We start from the raw sequence: 14,175 nt of genomic DNA on the forward strand, positions 1-14,175 counted from the left end.
ACATGTGCGGAGCCCCCTAGTGGGGTGGTGATGCTAGCCCGGGACCTGTAGGGGAGAATTCAGGAGCTGAACAGGGCGGGAAGCACTTATGAACTGGGGTCCCAGAGAAGGAGGGTCCAGGTGAAGTAGCTTGCTAGAGTCAATCCTAGGTGCGTGCAGATGTCATCCTGTGTGTGACCACTCTGTAAATGAACCCTGGTGGCACGGGGTCTTCTCCTGTGCTTAGCCCTACCTCTCTGTTCCCTCTCAAGAGAGAGGAGGGTGTCAGCCCTGGCACCCTACTCACACCAGTCACTTTGTTGGCCTTGAGATTGTGTTTCTGGTCTGCCTTGGCATCTGACTTTTCACCCCGGGATGCATTTGGTCTGTTTTGCCAGTTAGAGAACTGGAGACACCTGAGCCTGAGCTCCTTCCTAATGGTTACATTTCCCTGGTAGCATTTGTCACTAGGGCTTCTAAATTTGGCCATCAGGATTTCCTCAGGCTTGGAAGGTTAACACATACTGCCCAAGAGGGAGGCAATATAATGTAATATGGGTGCCTCAGCTTCCCCATCTGCAAAATGGGCTGAGGATAATACCTCGTCACGATCACCCAGAACGGGGCCTGGCATGCTTTCCCTAGCGGCTTTGTAGGGACTTAGTCAATGTTCCCCAACAGATCTGTCACAGAAACTGTAAATATTGCCCTTCACCCCTTCCACACCTCTTGCAGCAGTGTTATCCAGGAAGGTTGGAAACCTTAGGAGATGAAGGGGCCCTTTTCTCAGGGCACTCCAACAGAACCCTCTCAGTGTCTTTTAAAATTGTCAAGGTCCCAGCTCATAGCAGTTCCTCATAAAATACCATTCCTGTGCTGGGCGCGGTGGCTCACGCTTGTAATCCCAGCACTTTGGGAGGCCGAGGCAGGCGGATCACGAGGTCAGGAGATCGAGATCATCCTGGCTAACACGAAATCCCGTCTCTACTAAAAACACAAAAAAGTAGCCGGGCGTGGTGGCGGGCGCCTGTAGTCCCAGCTACTTGGGAGGCCGAGGCAGGAGAATGGCGTGAACCCGGGAGGCGGAGCTTGCAGTGAGCTGAGATCGCGCCACTGCACTCCAGCCTGGGCGACAGAGCAAGACTCCGTCTCAAAAAAAAAAAAGCACCATTCCCTTTGCCATCCCCTGGACTCACTCCTCATCCTATTCCCCAAAAAGTGAGAAGGGCAGGCTGTGTAGATGGCATTCCTGAGAATGAGCCAGTGGAGAGCATCTGGCCCTGGCATGTGAATTCAAGCCCTTTCCCAGCTGTAATAACCACCCTCTTTTTTCCACAGGGGCTAAACTGCACGGTCAAGAATAGTAAGTCATGTTTTTCTGCTCTTCTTCTTGTTGCCTTCTCAATCAAGTGAGAGCCTGCTGCCAACTTCTGACAGAAGTCCTGCCATGCCACTCCAGGTTCAGGCTGTGAGCTACAGCCATCCGCAGGAGGGTTCCCGGAGAATTGTGGATGCGTGCACCTGCGCTTCCTGTCGAGAACATTCATTATGCAAAAGTCAGGAAAGGAGAAACAGAACTGTCATTTGGATTGTGAAAGTATTCTCTGGGGTGCTGCCCTACTGTATCTATAATACAATTTGATTTGCCACAGCTTGTCACTGTAAAGTGAGAGACATCTGTGCTGTTGATTTTGTTTTGTTTTAATTCAAAGAGGCACATATTCAAGTGTCTGAGCCAATTAGAGACCCCTGACATATAACAATAAAGCAACTCTTACTACAACTGCATCCCTCCTGTGCCCTTATTCCCAATCACAACTTCTTCTCAAAATCAACTTGTGTACTTTGTCTTCTCTCCTAAAATTCCTTTTAGACTTGAGAGGTTTGCAGTGACCCCAGTAAACATTAGAAAAGAGGGAGCAGGGCAGTAAAGCTGAGGACGCGGCCAAGGGCCACAGGCTGGAAGGCCACGGGCCCCTGAGCTGTTTGCTGTCTAGCTGTCTGTACCTGCTGCTGGGGCATCTCAGGGTCTCGGCTATAAGTCTCTGAATGTTGCTTTTCCCTGGCTGCCAGGTACCTGCCTGGATGACAGCTGGATTCACCCTCGAAACCTGACCCCCTCCTCCCCAAAGGACCTGCAGATCCAGCTGCACTTTGCCCACACCCAACAAGGAGACCTGTTCCCCGTGGCTCACATCGAATGGACACTGCAGACAGACGGTGAGTGGGCATGCCAGCAGGGCCCTGGGGGATTCTCCCTGCCTCCAAGTGGCTCTCCCAGTCAGGCTCAGGATTGGGCTCCCAGTCCTGTGCTCAGACATGGGGGTTCAAATTTAGTGCTATAAGGATCCGTCATTTCATGCAAATACTTGTTCAGCATTTTAGATATTAACCCACAGTGATACCTTCTCATCACACCATTCTTCATGAAAGGACTTCCTTCAACCTAACATTTTTAGCACCCTGAGGAAAAAAAAAAGCAAGCAGTTAATTTTGTGACTACAGTACCAAAAATGAAGTGGAAAATGGCAACACATTTGTCAACCTGTTCCCTGAATTTAGGGGCCAGCACTTTTAAAACGTCCCCCAAGCCTATTCAGGAATGGAGAGTTTATGTTACAGAATTGGGACGATTGGGGCTTATGAGCACTAGCCCCAGATTTGTGAACGGGACATGGGGGAAGTTCTTTTTGGAAGTCCCCGCCCTCAGTGCTCCTGCTGACAGCCACAACCTCGTGAGGATGGTGGGGATGGCTGTGTTTGACACCCATGCCAGATTGTCAAAGCCCTCACCACAAGTTTGCAAAGCCTTTACTTCTAGCCCAGTGTAAAGTGTCATTTTTCCTTGCCCAGCTGGGAAATAACTGTCTGCAAGGCGGTAGGCTGAGGCCAGAGAGTGAACTGAAAGGAACAGGATGTGGAGAGTTGGGTAAGACAGGGCAGATTTTCTTTTAGGAGTGAACAACCGCAACAGATAGGGAAGTGACACACCCAGCACTTGTCTTGGCTGATCTGCATCTGTTTGTCTTCTCTTCTCTCTCTCCTGCAGCCAGCATCCTGTACCTCGAGGGTGCAGAGTTATCTGTCCTGCAGCTGAACACCAATGAACGTTTGTGCATCAGGTTTGAGTTTCTGTCCAAACTGAGGCATCACCACAGGCGGGTAAGAACACAGCTCCTGAGTGGATTATGTTCCACTGATGACACCAGTACAGACTTCTTGTCCCCAAATTCAGACCCTGATTTAGAGTGGGGGAGACCCAGAGGTGCTGAGGGAGTCTGTGGAATTCAGAATGGCAGCCTGAGATGGGCAGAAGTCAAAAGAGAAGTGGTGTGGCCGCCGTGAGCAATAGTGAGGGACAGAGCGTATTTTTGAAAGCGTCCCTCACCTGCTCACCCCTGGTTTTTCTTCCCACTTTACCTAGCTATTCGTTCGGAAAGGAAGTTGAATTGGAAGGCAGCTTCCACAGCCCTACCTCCTGCCATCTTTGTGTAACTTTGTGTAACATCTTTTATGTGTAACTTGGATTCAGCTGGGGCCTACCTTCAGGAAGAAAAAACCGCTCAGACCAAAGAACTGCTGTAGGTGGGCAAATGAGCACTACAACAGCTTAGTCTCATTTTGCTGCTCACAGCTAAATGGTGAAATGTTGATTCTTGTTTAAGTTTGTTTAAAGCAGTGGGTCTCAAAGTGTGGTCCGTAGACCAGCAGCCTCAGCCTCACCTGGGAACGTGGTAGAGATGTTTGGCCCCACCCCAGACTTCCCAGGCCAGAAACTCTTAGGGTGGGGTCCAGCAACTGGTGCTTAACCCTCAAGTAATCACGATGCAAGCCTTAGTTTGAAGACTACTGGTTTAAATCTGCAAATGGCCACTTGAAAACAAGTTAGATCTCCCACAAACTCAAGCAGCAAAGGCAGAACCCCTCTCCAATGTTAAATTAGGACCCCCAAACTTGACTGCTGTGCGAATGGTGAGAACCAGGTTCCTCCATTCACTTAGAAGCAAAGGACCCCGGCCCCTCCACCAGGGTAACTAGAATGGGGGTTGGAGTCGATGTCTGTAATCTCTAACACCCAGAAAATAACTTAGCACAAATTCAAATATCATTGCAACTGAGGTGCCTGCTGGCCCAGGGTGAGTGGGGGTCTCTAGCTTGTCCTTTGCACCTTTTTACTCCATAATGGTCTCAAGAGGTCCCTGGCTTTCCCATTTGAGGAGGAAGAATCATTTGACAAATAGTTTTTACCTGCCTGGCGTGTGCCAGATCTCCATAGCCCCAAGTCCCCTGGCTCCGCCCTCTCATACCCATTGTCCTAGAATTTGAGAGGGCAGGTGGGAGGGGTGGGACTACTTCCACTTTCCCCAAATTCTTTTGCCTTATTCACTGTCTACTGATGAGGCCAGATCCAGGTTTCAAAAAAAAAAAAAAACAGAAAGGACCAGAGGAAACAAAAAACAAAGATACTGATTTCCCTGACCTTGGATTTTGCTGTGGTTGTTGCTTTGTTCTTATTTTTGGCTTAATATTCGGGAGTGGGTGGGAACGGGGGTCTTTGGGCATAGATGGGTGACAGAGGTGTGTGTAATCCATCCACCTTTCCTTCCTCCTTTCTCTTCAGTGGCGTTTTACCTTCAGCCACTTTGTGGTTGACCCTGACCAGGAATATGAGGTGACCGTTCACCACCTGCCCAAGCCCATCCCTGATGGGGACCCAAACCACCAGTCCAAGAATTTCCTTGTGCCTGGTAAGAGCATCCTCCCAAGACATTCCCTCCCCAATGGCCTCTGTGAGAAGGAAGCACCAGGTGGCACAGATGCCAGCCTCCCTGCTCAGCAAGACAGTGGATGGCATTGCCAGCACCTGGGACCCACAGAACAAACAGAGGCCAAGACTGGGAGTGCTTTGGTGTGTGCTGCAACCTCCATTCCCTGAGGCAGAGGCCATTCTCTGTTGGCACAACAGTGGACGGTGGCCCAAGATCCCAGGAGTTTTATGGGAACCAGAGCACCTCCCTCTATCTAGAGAAGCACCCAGCCTGCCCAGAAAATAGCATAAAGGCAAGCCACAAGCCACTCGTGGGGAAGTTGCAGCCTCTGCCCCCAGCCTGGTCCCAGCCTCCGTGGCTTGCTCTTCTCCTTCCACCTTACATTCCGCCTGCATCATCCAACGCTCATCCCATGCATGGCGCTCTACTCCCCATGCCTATCCACCCTGCCTGTGATTACCGCCAGGCTTTTCTTCTCAGGCATCCTTTGATGTACATGTACCTTCTACTTCTCTGTCCTCCCCAGAAGCTCAGCTATTACCTACATTTCTCTCTTTTTGTTTTTAATAGAGATAGGGTCTTGCTTTGTCACCCAGGCTATAGTGCAATTTTGCTATCCTAGCTCAATGCAGCCTCGAACTCCTGGGCTCAAGCGATTCTCCTGCCTCAGTCTCTCTACAATTCTCTGTCCATAGCCAGCTATGTCAGGAAGCCCACTTGAAAACAAAGCCTGGGTCTTCTGCCCATTTTTATAATCTCCAGAACCTCACAAATTGCCTTGCATATAGTAGGTTGGTCAAGAAATGCTTGTTAAGGATGGTGTTGACCTTCTTCATCCTGGGACCACCCTGCACACACGCGTGCACACACACTCTGTGCTTACCCTGCTTTATGTCACCGCGTGTGACTCATCACTCCCTGACTGGTACTGCATGCTGTGTGTTTGCTTTTATTGGTCTCTTCTACTGGGTTGCAATCTCCAGGGGGCAGGGCTTTGTCTTGTTTACCACTGTACCTCCAGTGCCAAGAACAGGGCCTGGTGCATAGTTGGTGCTCAATATGTATTTGTTGAAGGAGTGAATCTCCTCAGTTCTCACTTCTGTTCCTAAAGTTGACTGACTCAGTCCCTGTCCCTCCATGGTGATTCACGCCTGTCACATGTCTTCTCAGCCTGTGCAAAGACAGGGGCAGCCGGGGACAAGAAGCTGTGGGTGGGCAGAGAAGGAACTGGAGGGGACCAAGATTGCTTGGTCACCCACAGCAAGCTCAGGAGGAATGCACTTGCATCAGGAGGGTTCCCCGAGAGATGAGGATCAGACAAGCAGGCTGGCACCCATGCCAAGGTGGGTCCAGCCCTGGAGCTCACTCTGAAGGGGCCACCTGTGGACAGGCTCCCAGTGGGGAAAAGATTGTTGTTCTTGGTGTCAGGAGTCTGGAAGAACAGATTTCCGAAGGCAGAGGCTTAATGAGTTTCCTTTTTTCTGGGTCGACAGACTGTGAGCACACCAGGATGAAGGTAACCACGCCATGCATGAGCTCAGGTAACGGCTGGCCCGGGAGAGCTTTATTTGGATGCACACACATGCACATGTGCGTGCCCCTCCTCACTCCCAGCCTGCGTGTGTGACCTTGGCAGGCAGCCTGTGGGACCCCAACATCACCGTGGAGACCCTGGAGGCCCACCAGCTGCGTGTGAGCTTCACCCTGTGGAACGAATCTACCCATTACCAGATCCTGCTGACCAGTTTTCCGCACATGGAGAACCACAGTTGCTTTGAGCACATGCACCACATACCTGCGGTAACTCTGCTCTTTTTGACCCCTCTAGCATAGCTCAGGACCACCCCTCCAAGCCCCGAGTCTCTTCTCTGCTGGTCTGACAGAACCGCGTTGCTAGAAGCTCACGACTCAGGGCTGTGCTTAGTCCATAGTGATCATGGCGCCTTGCCCTTTTTCTTCCCCAGTGATCTTATGCTTGATAGAAAGGCAGTTGACTGTGTCCTGCCCATGACACAGTCCTTTTTGTTCTTTCCTCCCCCACACGCTCCCTTATTCTCTTTTTGTTTTGCTTTATTACAAAAAGGATTTGAGGATTTAAAAAAAAGAAGAAATGTGAAAATAGAGACAAAGGGGAACTAAAGATAAGGAAATAAGGCCAGGCGCAGTGGCTCCCACCTGTAATCCCAATACTTTGGGAGGCCAAGGCAGGAGAATGGCTTGAAGTTGGAGTTCGAGACTACAGTAAGCCATGATGGCACCACTGCACCCACTCTGGGGGACAGAGCGAGACCCTGTCTCTAAAAAAGAAAATAAAAATTTAAAAATAAATAAAGTAAATTAATGACATAAAATATGCCAGGCACAGTGGTTCACGCCTATAATCCCAGCAGTTTGGGAGGCCAAGGCAGGTGGATCACTTGAGGTCAGGAGTTCGAGACCAGCCTGACCAACATGATGAAACCCCATCTCTACTAAAAGTACAAAAATTAGCCAGGTGTGCTGGCACACGCCTGTAATCCCAGCAATTTGGGAAACTGAGGCAGAAGAATCACTTGAACCTGGGAGGCAGAGGTTGTAGTGAGCTGAGATTGTGCCACTGCACTCCAGCCTGGGTGACAAGAGTGATACTCCATCTCTAAAAAAAAAGAAAGGCAATACGATGAAGCCAGCTCAGTGCAGGAAACGTGTGCTGTGTGGTTCTGTACAACTGGTGTCCATGAACACAGATTTGTTGCCCCAATTCCCAGCAGCCAAAGCAAAGAGAGACTTACCAGTTACTACACGTACTTAAGGATTTACAACAAACCAGCTTCCATGCAGAAACGGAGTTTTTTTCTGGAATAGAAACCTGAAAAGCATTTCTCCCCTGGCCTTCCTAAGGGGTGCTCTGGACAGCCTCTCCATGGCAGTGCCACAGCGTGTTCTTACCCAACTAGCCTTACCCATCCCAACTAGCCTTATCCATCCTCGCCTCTCTCCTCAGCCCAGACCAGAAGAGTTCCACCAGCGATCCAACGTCACACTCACTCTACGCAACCTTAAAGGGTGCTGTCGCCACCAAGTGCAGGTGGGTGAGTGTGGTGTGGACAGGTGCAGGGAGCAAAACAGGTGGCAATTATAGAGTGGACAGGAGTGAGGAGTGTGCACAGGTGAAGAGTGGTGTGGACGGGAGTGGGGAGTGTGCACAGGTGGAGAGAGTGGTGTGGACGGGAGTGGGGAGCGTGCACAGGTGGAGAGTGTGGTGTGTCTGGGAGAGGGGAGTGTGCACAGGTGGAGAGTGGTGTGTCTGGGAGTGGGGAGTGTGCACAGGTGGAGAGTGTGGTGTGTCTGGGAGTGGGGAGCGTGCACAGGTGGAGAGAGTGGTGTGGACGGGAGTGGGGAGTGTGCATAGGTGGAGAGAGTGGTGTGGACGGGAGTGGGGAGTGTGCACAGGTGGAGAGAGTGGTGTGGCTGGGAGTGGGGAGCGTGCACAGGTGGAGAGAGTGGTGTGTCTGGGAGTGGGGAGCATGCACAGGTGCAGAGTGGTGTGGACGGGAGTGGGGAGCGTGCACAGGTGGAGAGAGGTGTGGACGGGAGTGGGGAACGTGCACAGGTGGAGAGAGTGGTGTGGCTGGGAGTGGGGAGCGTGCACAGGTGGAGAGAGTGGTGTGGCTGGGAGTGGGGAGCGTGCAGAGGTGGAGAGTGTGGTGTGGCTGGGAGTGGGGAGCGTGCACAGGTGGAGAGAGTGGTGTGGCTGGGAGTGGGGAGCGTGCACAGGTGGAGAGTGTGGTGTGGCTGGGAGTGGGGAGCGTGCACAGGTGGAGAGAGTGGTGTGGCTGGGAGTGGGGAACGTGCACAGGTGGAGAGAGTGGTGTGGCTGGGAGTGGGGAGCGTGCACAGGTGGAGAGAGTGCTGTGGCTGGGAGTGGGGAGCGTGCACCGGTGGAGAGTGTGGTGTGGCTGGGAGTGGGGAGCGTGCACAGGTGGAGAGAGTGGTGTGGCTGGGAGTGGGGAGCGTGCACAGGTGGAGAGAGTGGTGTGGCTGGGAGTGGGGAGCGTGCACAGGTGGAGAGTGTGGTGTGGCTGGGAGTGGGGAGCATGCACAGGTGGAGAGTGGTGTGTCTGGGAGTGGGGAGCGTGCACAGGTGGAGAGTGGTGTGGACGGGAGTGGGGAGCGTGCACAGGTGGAGAGAGGTGTGGACGGGAGTGGGGAACGTGCACAGGTGGAGAGAGTGGTGTGGCTGGGAGTGGGGAGCGTGCTGGGAGTGGGGAGCGTGCACAGGTGGAGAGAGTGGTGTGGCTGGGAGTGGGGAGCGTGCTGGGAGTGGGGAGCGTGCACAGGTGGAGAGAGTGATGTGGCTGGGAGTGGGGAGCGTGCACAGGTGGAGAGTGTGGTGTGGCTGGGAGTGGGGAGCATGCACAGGTGGAGAGAGTGGTGTGGCTGGGAGTGGGGAGCGTGCACAGGTGGAGAATGTGGTGTGGCTGGGAGTGGGGAGCGTGCACAGGTGGAGAGAGTGGTGTGGCTGGGAGTGGGGAGCGTGCACAGGTGGAGAGAGTGGTGTGGCTGGGAGTGGGGAACGTGCACAGGTGGAGAGTGTGGTGTGGACGGGAGTGGGGAGCATGCACAGGTGGAGAATGTGGTGTGGCTGGGAGTGGGGAGCGTGCACAGGTGGAGAGAGTGGTGTGGCTGGGAGTGGTGAACGTGCACAGGTGGAGAGAGGTGTGGCTGGGAGTGGTGAACGTGCACAGGTGGAGAGAGGTGTGGCTGGGAGTGGGGAGCGTGCACAGGTGGAGAGAGTGGTGTGGCTGGGAGTGGGGAGCGTGCACAGGTGGAGAGAGTGGTGTGGCTGGGAGTGGGGAGCGTGCACAGGTGGAGAGTGTGGTGTGTCTGGGAGTGGGGAGCGTGCACAGGTGGAGAGTGTTGTGTCTGGGAGTGGGGAGCGTGCACAGGTGGAGAGTGGTGTGGACGGGAGTGGGGAGCGTGCACAGGTGGAGAGAGGTGTGGACGGGAGTGGGGAGCGTGCACAGGTGGAGAGAGTGGTGTGGCTGGGAGTGGGGAGCGTGCACAGGTGGAGAGAGTGGTGTGGCTGGGAGTGGGGAGCGTGCACAGGTGGAGAGAGTGGTGTGGCTGGGAGTGGGGAGCGTGCACAGGTGGAGAGAGTGGTGTGGCTGGGAGTGGGGAGCGTGCACAGGTGGAGAGTGGTGTGGCTGGGAGTGGGGAGCGTGCACAGGTGGAGAGAGTGGTGTGGCTGGGAGTGGGGAGCGTGCACAGGTGGAGAGAGTGGTGTGGCTGGGAGTGGGGAGCGTGCACAGGTGGAGAGAGTGGTGTGGCTGGGAGTGGGGAGCGTGCACAGGTGGAGAGTGGTGTGGCTGGGAGTGGGGAGCGTGCACAGGTGGAGAGAGTGGTGTGGCTGGGAGTGGGGAGCGTGCACAGGTGGAGAGAGTGGTGTGGCTGGGAGTGGGGAGCATGCACAGGTGGAGAGAGTGGTGTGGCTGGGAGTGGGGAGCGTGCACAGGTGGAGAGAGTGGTGTGGCTGGGAGTGGGGAGCGTGCACAGGTGGAGAGAGTGGTGTGGCTGGGAGTGGGGAGCATGCACAGGTGGAGAGAGTGGTGTGGCTGAGAGTGGGGAGCGTGCACAGGTGGAGAGTGTGGTGTGGACGGGAGTGGGGAGCGTGCACAGTCTGGCATTCTTGCTGGTGGACAGGGGAAAGCTTGTCCTCTCTGTGGCACCAAGCACCACTACCAGTCAGGATTCCTTGCCTGGTAAGGCACTGCCCCTGCCTTTCTCCTGTCTGGTTCTCCCACCCTCACCTGGGCAGGGGTTCTCTGACCCGCCTTTGCTGGAGGGAGATGATGGTCACCTGGAGATCGCGGTGTAGCCAGCCAGGATCCCCTCCTCTCACATTGCCGCTGCTGGCTGGAAGGCATGGGCGCTCTACAGTTCTGGAGCCCTTTTCCTGCCCTCTCTGCCCGCAGATCCAGCCCTTCTTCAGCAGCTGCCTCAATGACTGCCTCAGACACTCCGCGACTGTTTCCTGCCCAGAAATGCCAGACACTCCAGGTAGGGGACATGCGGCTGTCCTAGGCCATACTGGGAGAACAAGTGGCTGAAGGCCCCCAGCCTGTGCTGCGTCCTTACCTGGTTCTGAGGGGTGGTTGGGGAGGAGAGTTTAGTTTAACTTGGAGTCCTTCAGGCCTGAAGTGTGGAGTGGGGCTTTAGAGTGTCACTCCCTGGGGCTGGACTCCTGGCTGTCTTTCATTAGCTATGTAGCCTTAGGCAAATTACTTAATCTTTTTGATCCTCAACTTTCTTGACTGGAAAATGAGGTGCTTTTTATCCTACAGCCCTAGTTCTGCGCCACGCACTGAGCGCAGTGCTCCAACATGCCGTCCATTTTTTTATCCTCACTCATTGTGAGTCACGGTACTATGAAGTAGAGGATCCCCCCACCCCAAACCCCAGGTTCCTGGATAAGGAAACTGAGGCACAGAGATGTTGAATAACTTGTCCAAGATCACACAGCTGGGACGCTGTTTTCAAAAGTCGCATGCCCTAATGCACGGGAGGCTGCGGCCACATGCTCACCAGAAGGCAAGGCGCAGACATGGAGCCAGGCTGGAAGGAGAACCCAGCCTCCCAAGGAGGAGGCAAGGTGTCTCTTCTTAGACCAGCAACTCAAGTGTCTCTTGTAGATGGTTTCATTAAGTTCAACCTGGATCTAGAGTGCCTGGTGCAGGGCCAACATCATTAAAGCCCTCAAGGGACGTCAGTTGTGTTTTTTGTGATGACTGGGAAGGGTTAAGAATGCTATTTTCCCTTTTTCCTCTGTTTTCATTGCAGAACCAATTCCGGGTAAGCTTGGATCTCTCTCCGACAGCACTGCAGCCCTCAGGGGACATTCCCCAGTGGCCACTTGAGAAGTCCCTGCCTCAGCCAGGCAGACAAGGCTGAACTGAGGCCAGCCCGGGGGGGGATGAGACCATGGTTTGTCGTGGTGGGGCCAGAGAGGACAGAGCCTGGGGCTGGGGAGCAGGGCTGGGGGCCTCAGGGTGGGCAGGGCAGGCCCCGCCGCATCACTCACGCTGTTCTGCTCACCGCAGACTACATGCCCCTGTGGGTGTACTGGTTCATCACGGGCATCTCCATCCTGCTGGTGGGCTCCGTCATCCTGCTCATCGTCTGCATGACCTGGAGGCTAGCTGGTAAGCGCTGGGGCTCTGGCTGTCCTGGAGTCAGGCTCTAATACCAGCACCACCACTCACTACCAAGGCAAATCGCTTTATTCTCAGAGCCTCAGCTTCTTGCGTGAGAACCACGTCATAAAGCTGTTGTAAGGACTGAGTGAAATAAGACACATGAATTCTTAGCACAGAACCTGGCATGTGCTATTTGCACAGTATCTGTTAGCCACGATTATATTTGTTGTTATCAAATGTAGTATTATTAAAATCAATAGTTTGGAAGGAGCCGGAGTAAAGTTTCCCTGTGTCAGGAATGATCATCCAGGCAGGTGGAGCAGCCTGAACAACCCCATCCTGCAGCCGCCAGACGTGGACGCCTGGGGTCAGGGAGAATAGTGAGGGTCAGCATCGGGTGATAGAGAAGGCTCCGGCTGCCCTGAGCCACAGGGGTGGACCCCAGCCCCACCTTATTAGCCTTGTAGTCACAGGCCAGTTACTTAACACACCATGGATTCACTTTTCTGTAAAATGTACTGATAATGCTTCCCTCTAAGGGTGTGACGAAGGTTAAATGAGTAGCTGAGGAAGGTGCTTGCTGGTGGGGATTAGTACATACCAGTGTCTTCTCCCACCTGCAGCCCTCTGCTGGCCAAGTCCTAAGCCGGGAGAACACAGGCCTTCCGGTTGGGGCCTCAGCCCTTGCCTGCCCCACCATGACCCTAGGCTGCTCCTTCCGTCATCTGGGAAGCTGTTTCCACCCTTCCCTAGGCTCGTCAGGATTAGGTGTTAATCGTTATTAATTATTATGTGGTAGAAAGAAAACCAGCCAGGCATGGGAGGACCTATGGGGGGTTCCGATAACATTCAGTAGCATCTCGGCCAGTGCTCCACAGGCGGTGCAGCTCTCTAAAGGTTTGGGGCTGGGCGGCGGCGGCGCTTTTGGTTTCCTTTCTGCTGTTGCGCTTCTGTTTTCCGAAGTGTCCCGCACCACAGGGTGAAGGCAAGAGGAGCCTCGCTGTTATTTGGCTGTCTTTTGACAGTTCTGGGGAAGAGCTGAAAGGGTTAGGATTGAGATTAAGGTTCTAAGTCGTTTGCTCAGTCATCTGTGGATCTCAATCCTCCCAGCTGTCAGTAAGGAGTTAACCCCCGCAGAGCAGTTTTTTCATCACATCTCTGAGGGGAACAATTGCTTAAGTATGTGGGTTCCCCTTCCTCACCTCAAAAGTACCAGGAGGAAATGTTGCAGGCAGCCTGGTGGGGCTGCTTCTGGAAAGAAGTGTGGTAAGATGCATGTCTGCTGTAAAGACACTTCTGGGCAAGAGCTTTCCCTCATGTGGAGTCAGTTTGGGGTGGCCAGATTTCAGGGAGACAGGGCAGACCAGGACCGTAATGAGGAACCAGAATGGACCCCACCCCCTGCCCCCCGGCACTGGGGGTCCCAGCTGGATCAGTGCTACAAAATAACTGTGATCCCAATTGATTATGTGCAACGTGCCAGGCACGTCACATACACACACTCATTTAATACCCATTAAACAAGAGCAAATACAGACCCACTTCACAGAGGAAGAAGCTGCATTTCAGAGGCACTAGTAACTGCTCCAGGTCATAGTGCTCGTAGTGGCAGACCCAGGACTCATGCCTGTGCGACCACCTAGCACGGCCTCCCTGCTCAGTCTCGGGGCTGCCCCCTTACCCTTCACCCTTTGTCAGGGATGGAGCAGACACCCTGTGAGCTGGTTTCTATTTCTCTTCCCAAAGAACCACTCCAGTGTATTTCTTTTCCTTTCCAGGGCCTGGAAGTGAAAAATACAGTGATGACACCAAATACACCGGTCAGTATTTCCTGGTTTGCATGTTTGCTTATTTTTAAAGCAGTGGAGGGTTCTGCTGGGATAAGTGCGTGGGTCGCCTCCTGTGCTCTGACTCCCGAGTCCCTTCAGGAGACCCCACCTTAGAAACCCCCTTCCAGTACCCCACTCAGAAGGGCCCCCAATAACAAGGCCTGGGTGCCATTTTTTGAATCACTCAGACAAGGAAAGAAAGGTAAGTATTTTGTGAACAGAGGTCCTCCCTGGAGCAGACCAACAGAGCTTGGTGCCTCTTCTTCTTTTCTTAAAGTATAGGCTAAAGACCAGCTAGGAACGTTGAGAGATTCTTTCTCCCACAAGGCAGCAGACTGATTTTTTTCAGGCAGCCAAAGGTGGAATAGTAACATCTGGGTTTTTCCAACAGGCCTCAGTTGGGTTTCTCAGCGTAGGGAGGGA

At 53.6% G+C, this 14,175-nt stretch overlaps 1 protein-coding gene across 1 annotated transcript in view; it reads left to right on the forward strand.

Annotated features, from left to right (window-relative positions):
• The window catches only part of IL17RA (interleukin 17 receptor A), a 33,208-nt gene that overhangs the window by 11,543 nt on the left and 7,490 nt on the right, over positions 1–14,175 (forward strand). The window contains exons 2-12 of the mRNA XM_034948511.3: positions 1,318–1,342; positions 2,053–2,199; positions 3,029–3,141; positions 4,601–4,727; positions 6,242–6,289; positions 6,385–6,548; positions 7,732–7,815; positions 10,703–10,787; positions 11,568–11,579; positions 11,828–11,929; positions 13,702–13,743. Of these exons, the coding sequence (XP_034804402.3) occupies positions 1,318–1,342; positions 2,053–2,199; positions 3,029–3,141; positions 4,601–4,727; positions 6,242–6,289; positions 6,385–6,548; positions 7,732–7,815; positions 10,703–10,787; positions 11,568–11,579; positions 11,828–11,929; positions 13,702–13,743 (949 nt within the window). The remainder of the gene's footprint in view (positions 1–1,317; positions 1,343–2,052; positions 2,200–3,028; positions 3,142–4,600; positions 4,728–6,241; positions 6,290–6,384; positions 6,549–7,731; positions 7,816–10,702; positions 10,788–11,567; positions 11,580–11,827; positions 11,930–13,701; positions 13,744–14,175) is intronic.

The sequence above is a fragment of the Pan paniscus genome, chromosome 23 (genome assembly GCF_029289425.2).
Source record: "Pan paniscus chromosome 23, NHGRI_mPanPan1-v2.0_pri, whole genome shotgun sequence".
NCBI lineage: Eukaryota > Metazoa > Chordata > Mammalia > Primates > Hominidae > Pan > Pan paniscus.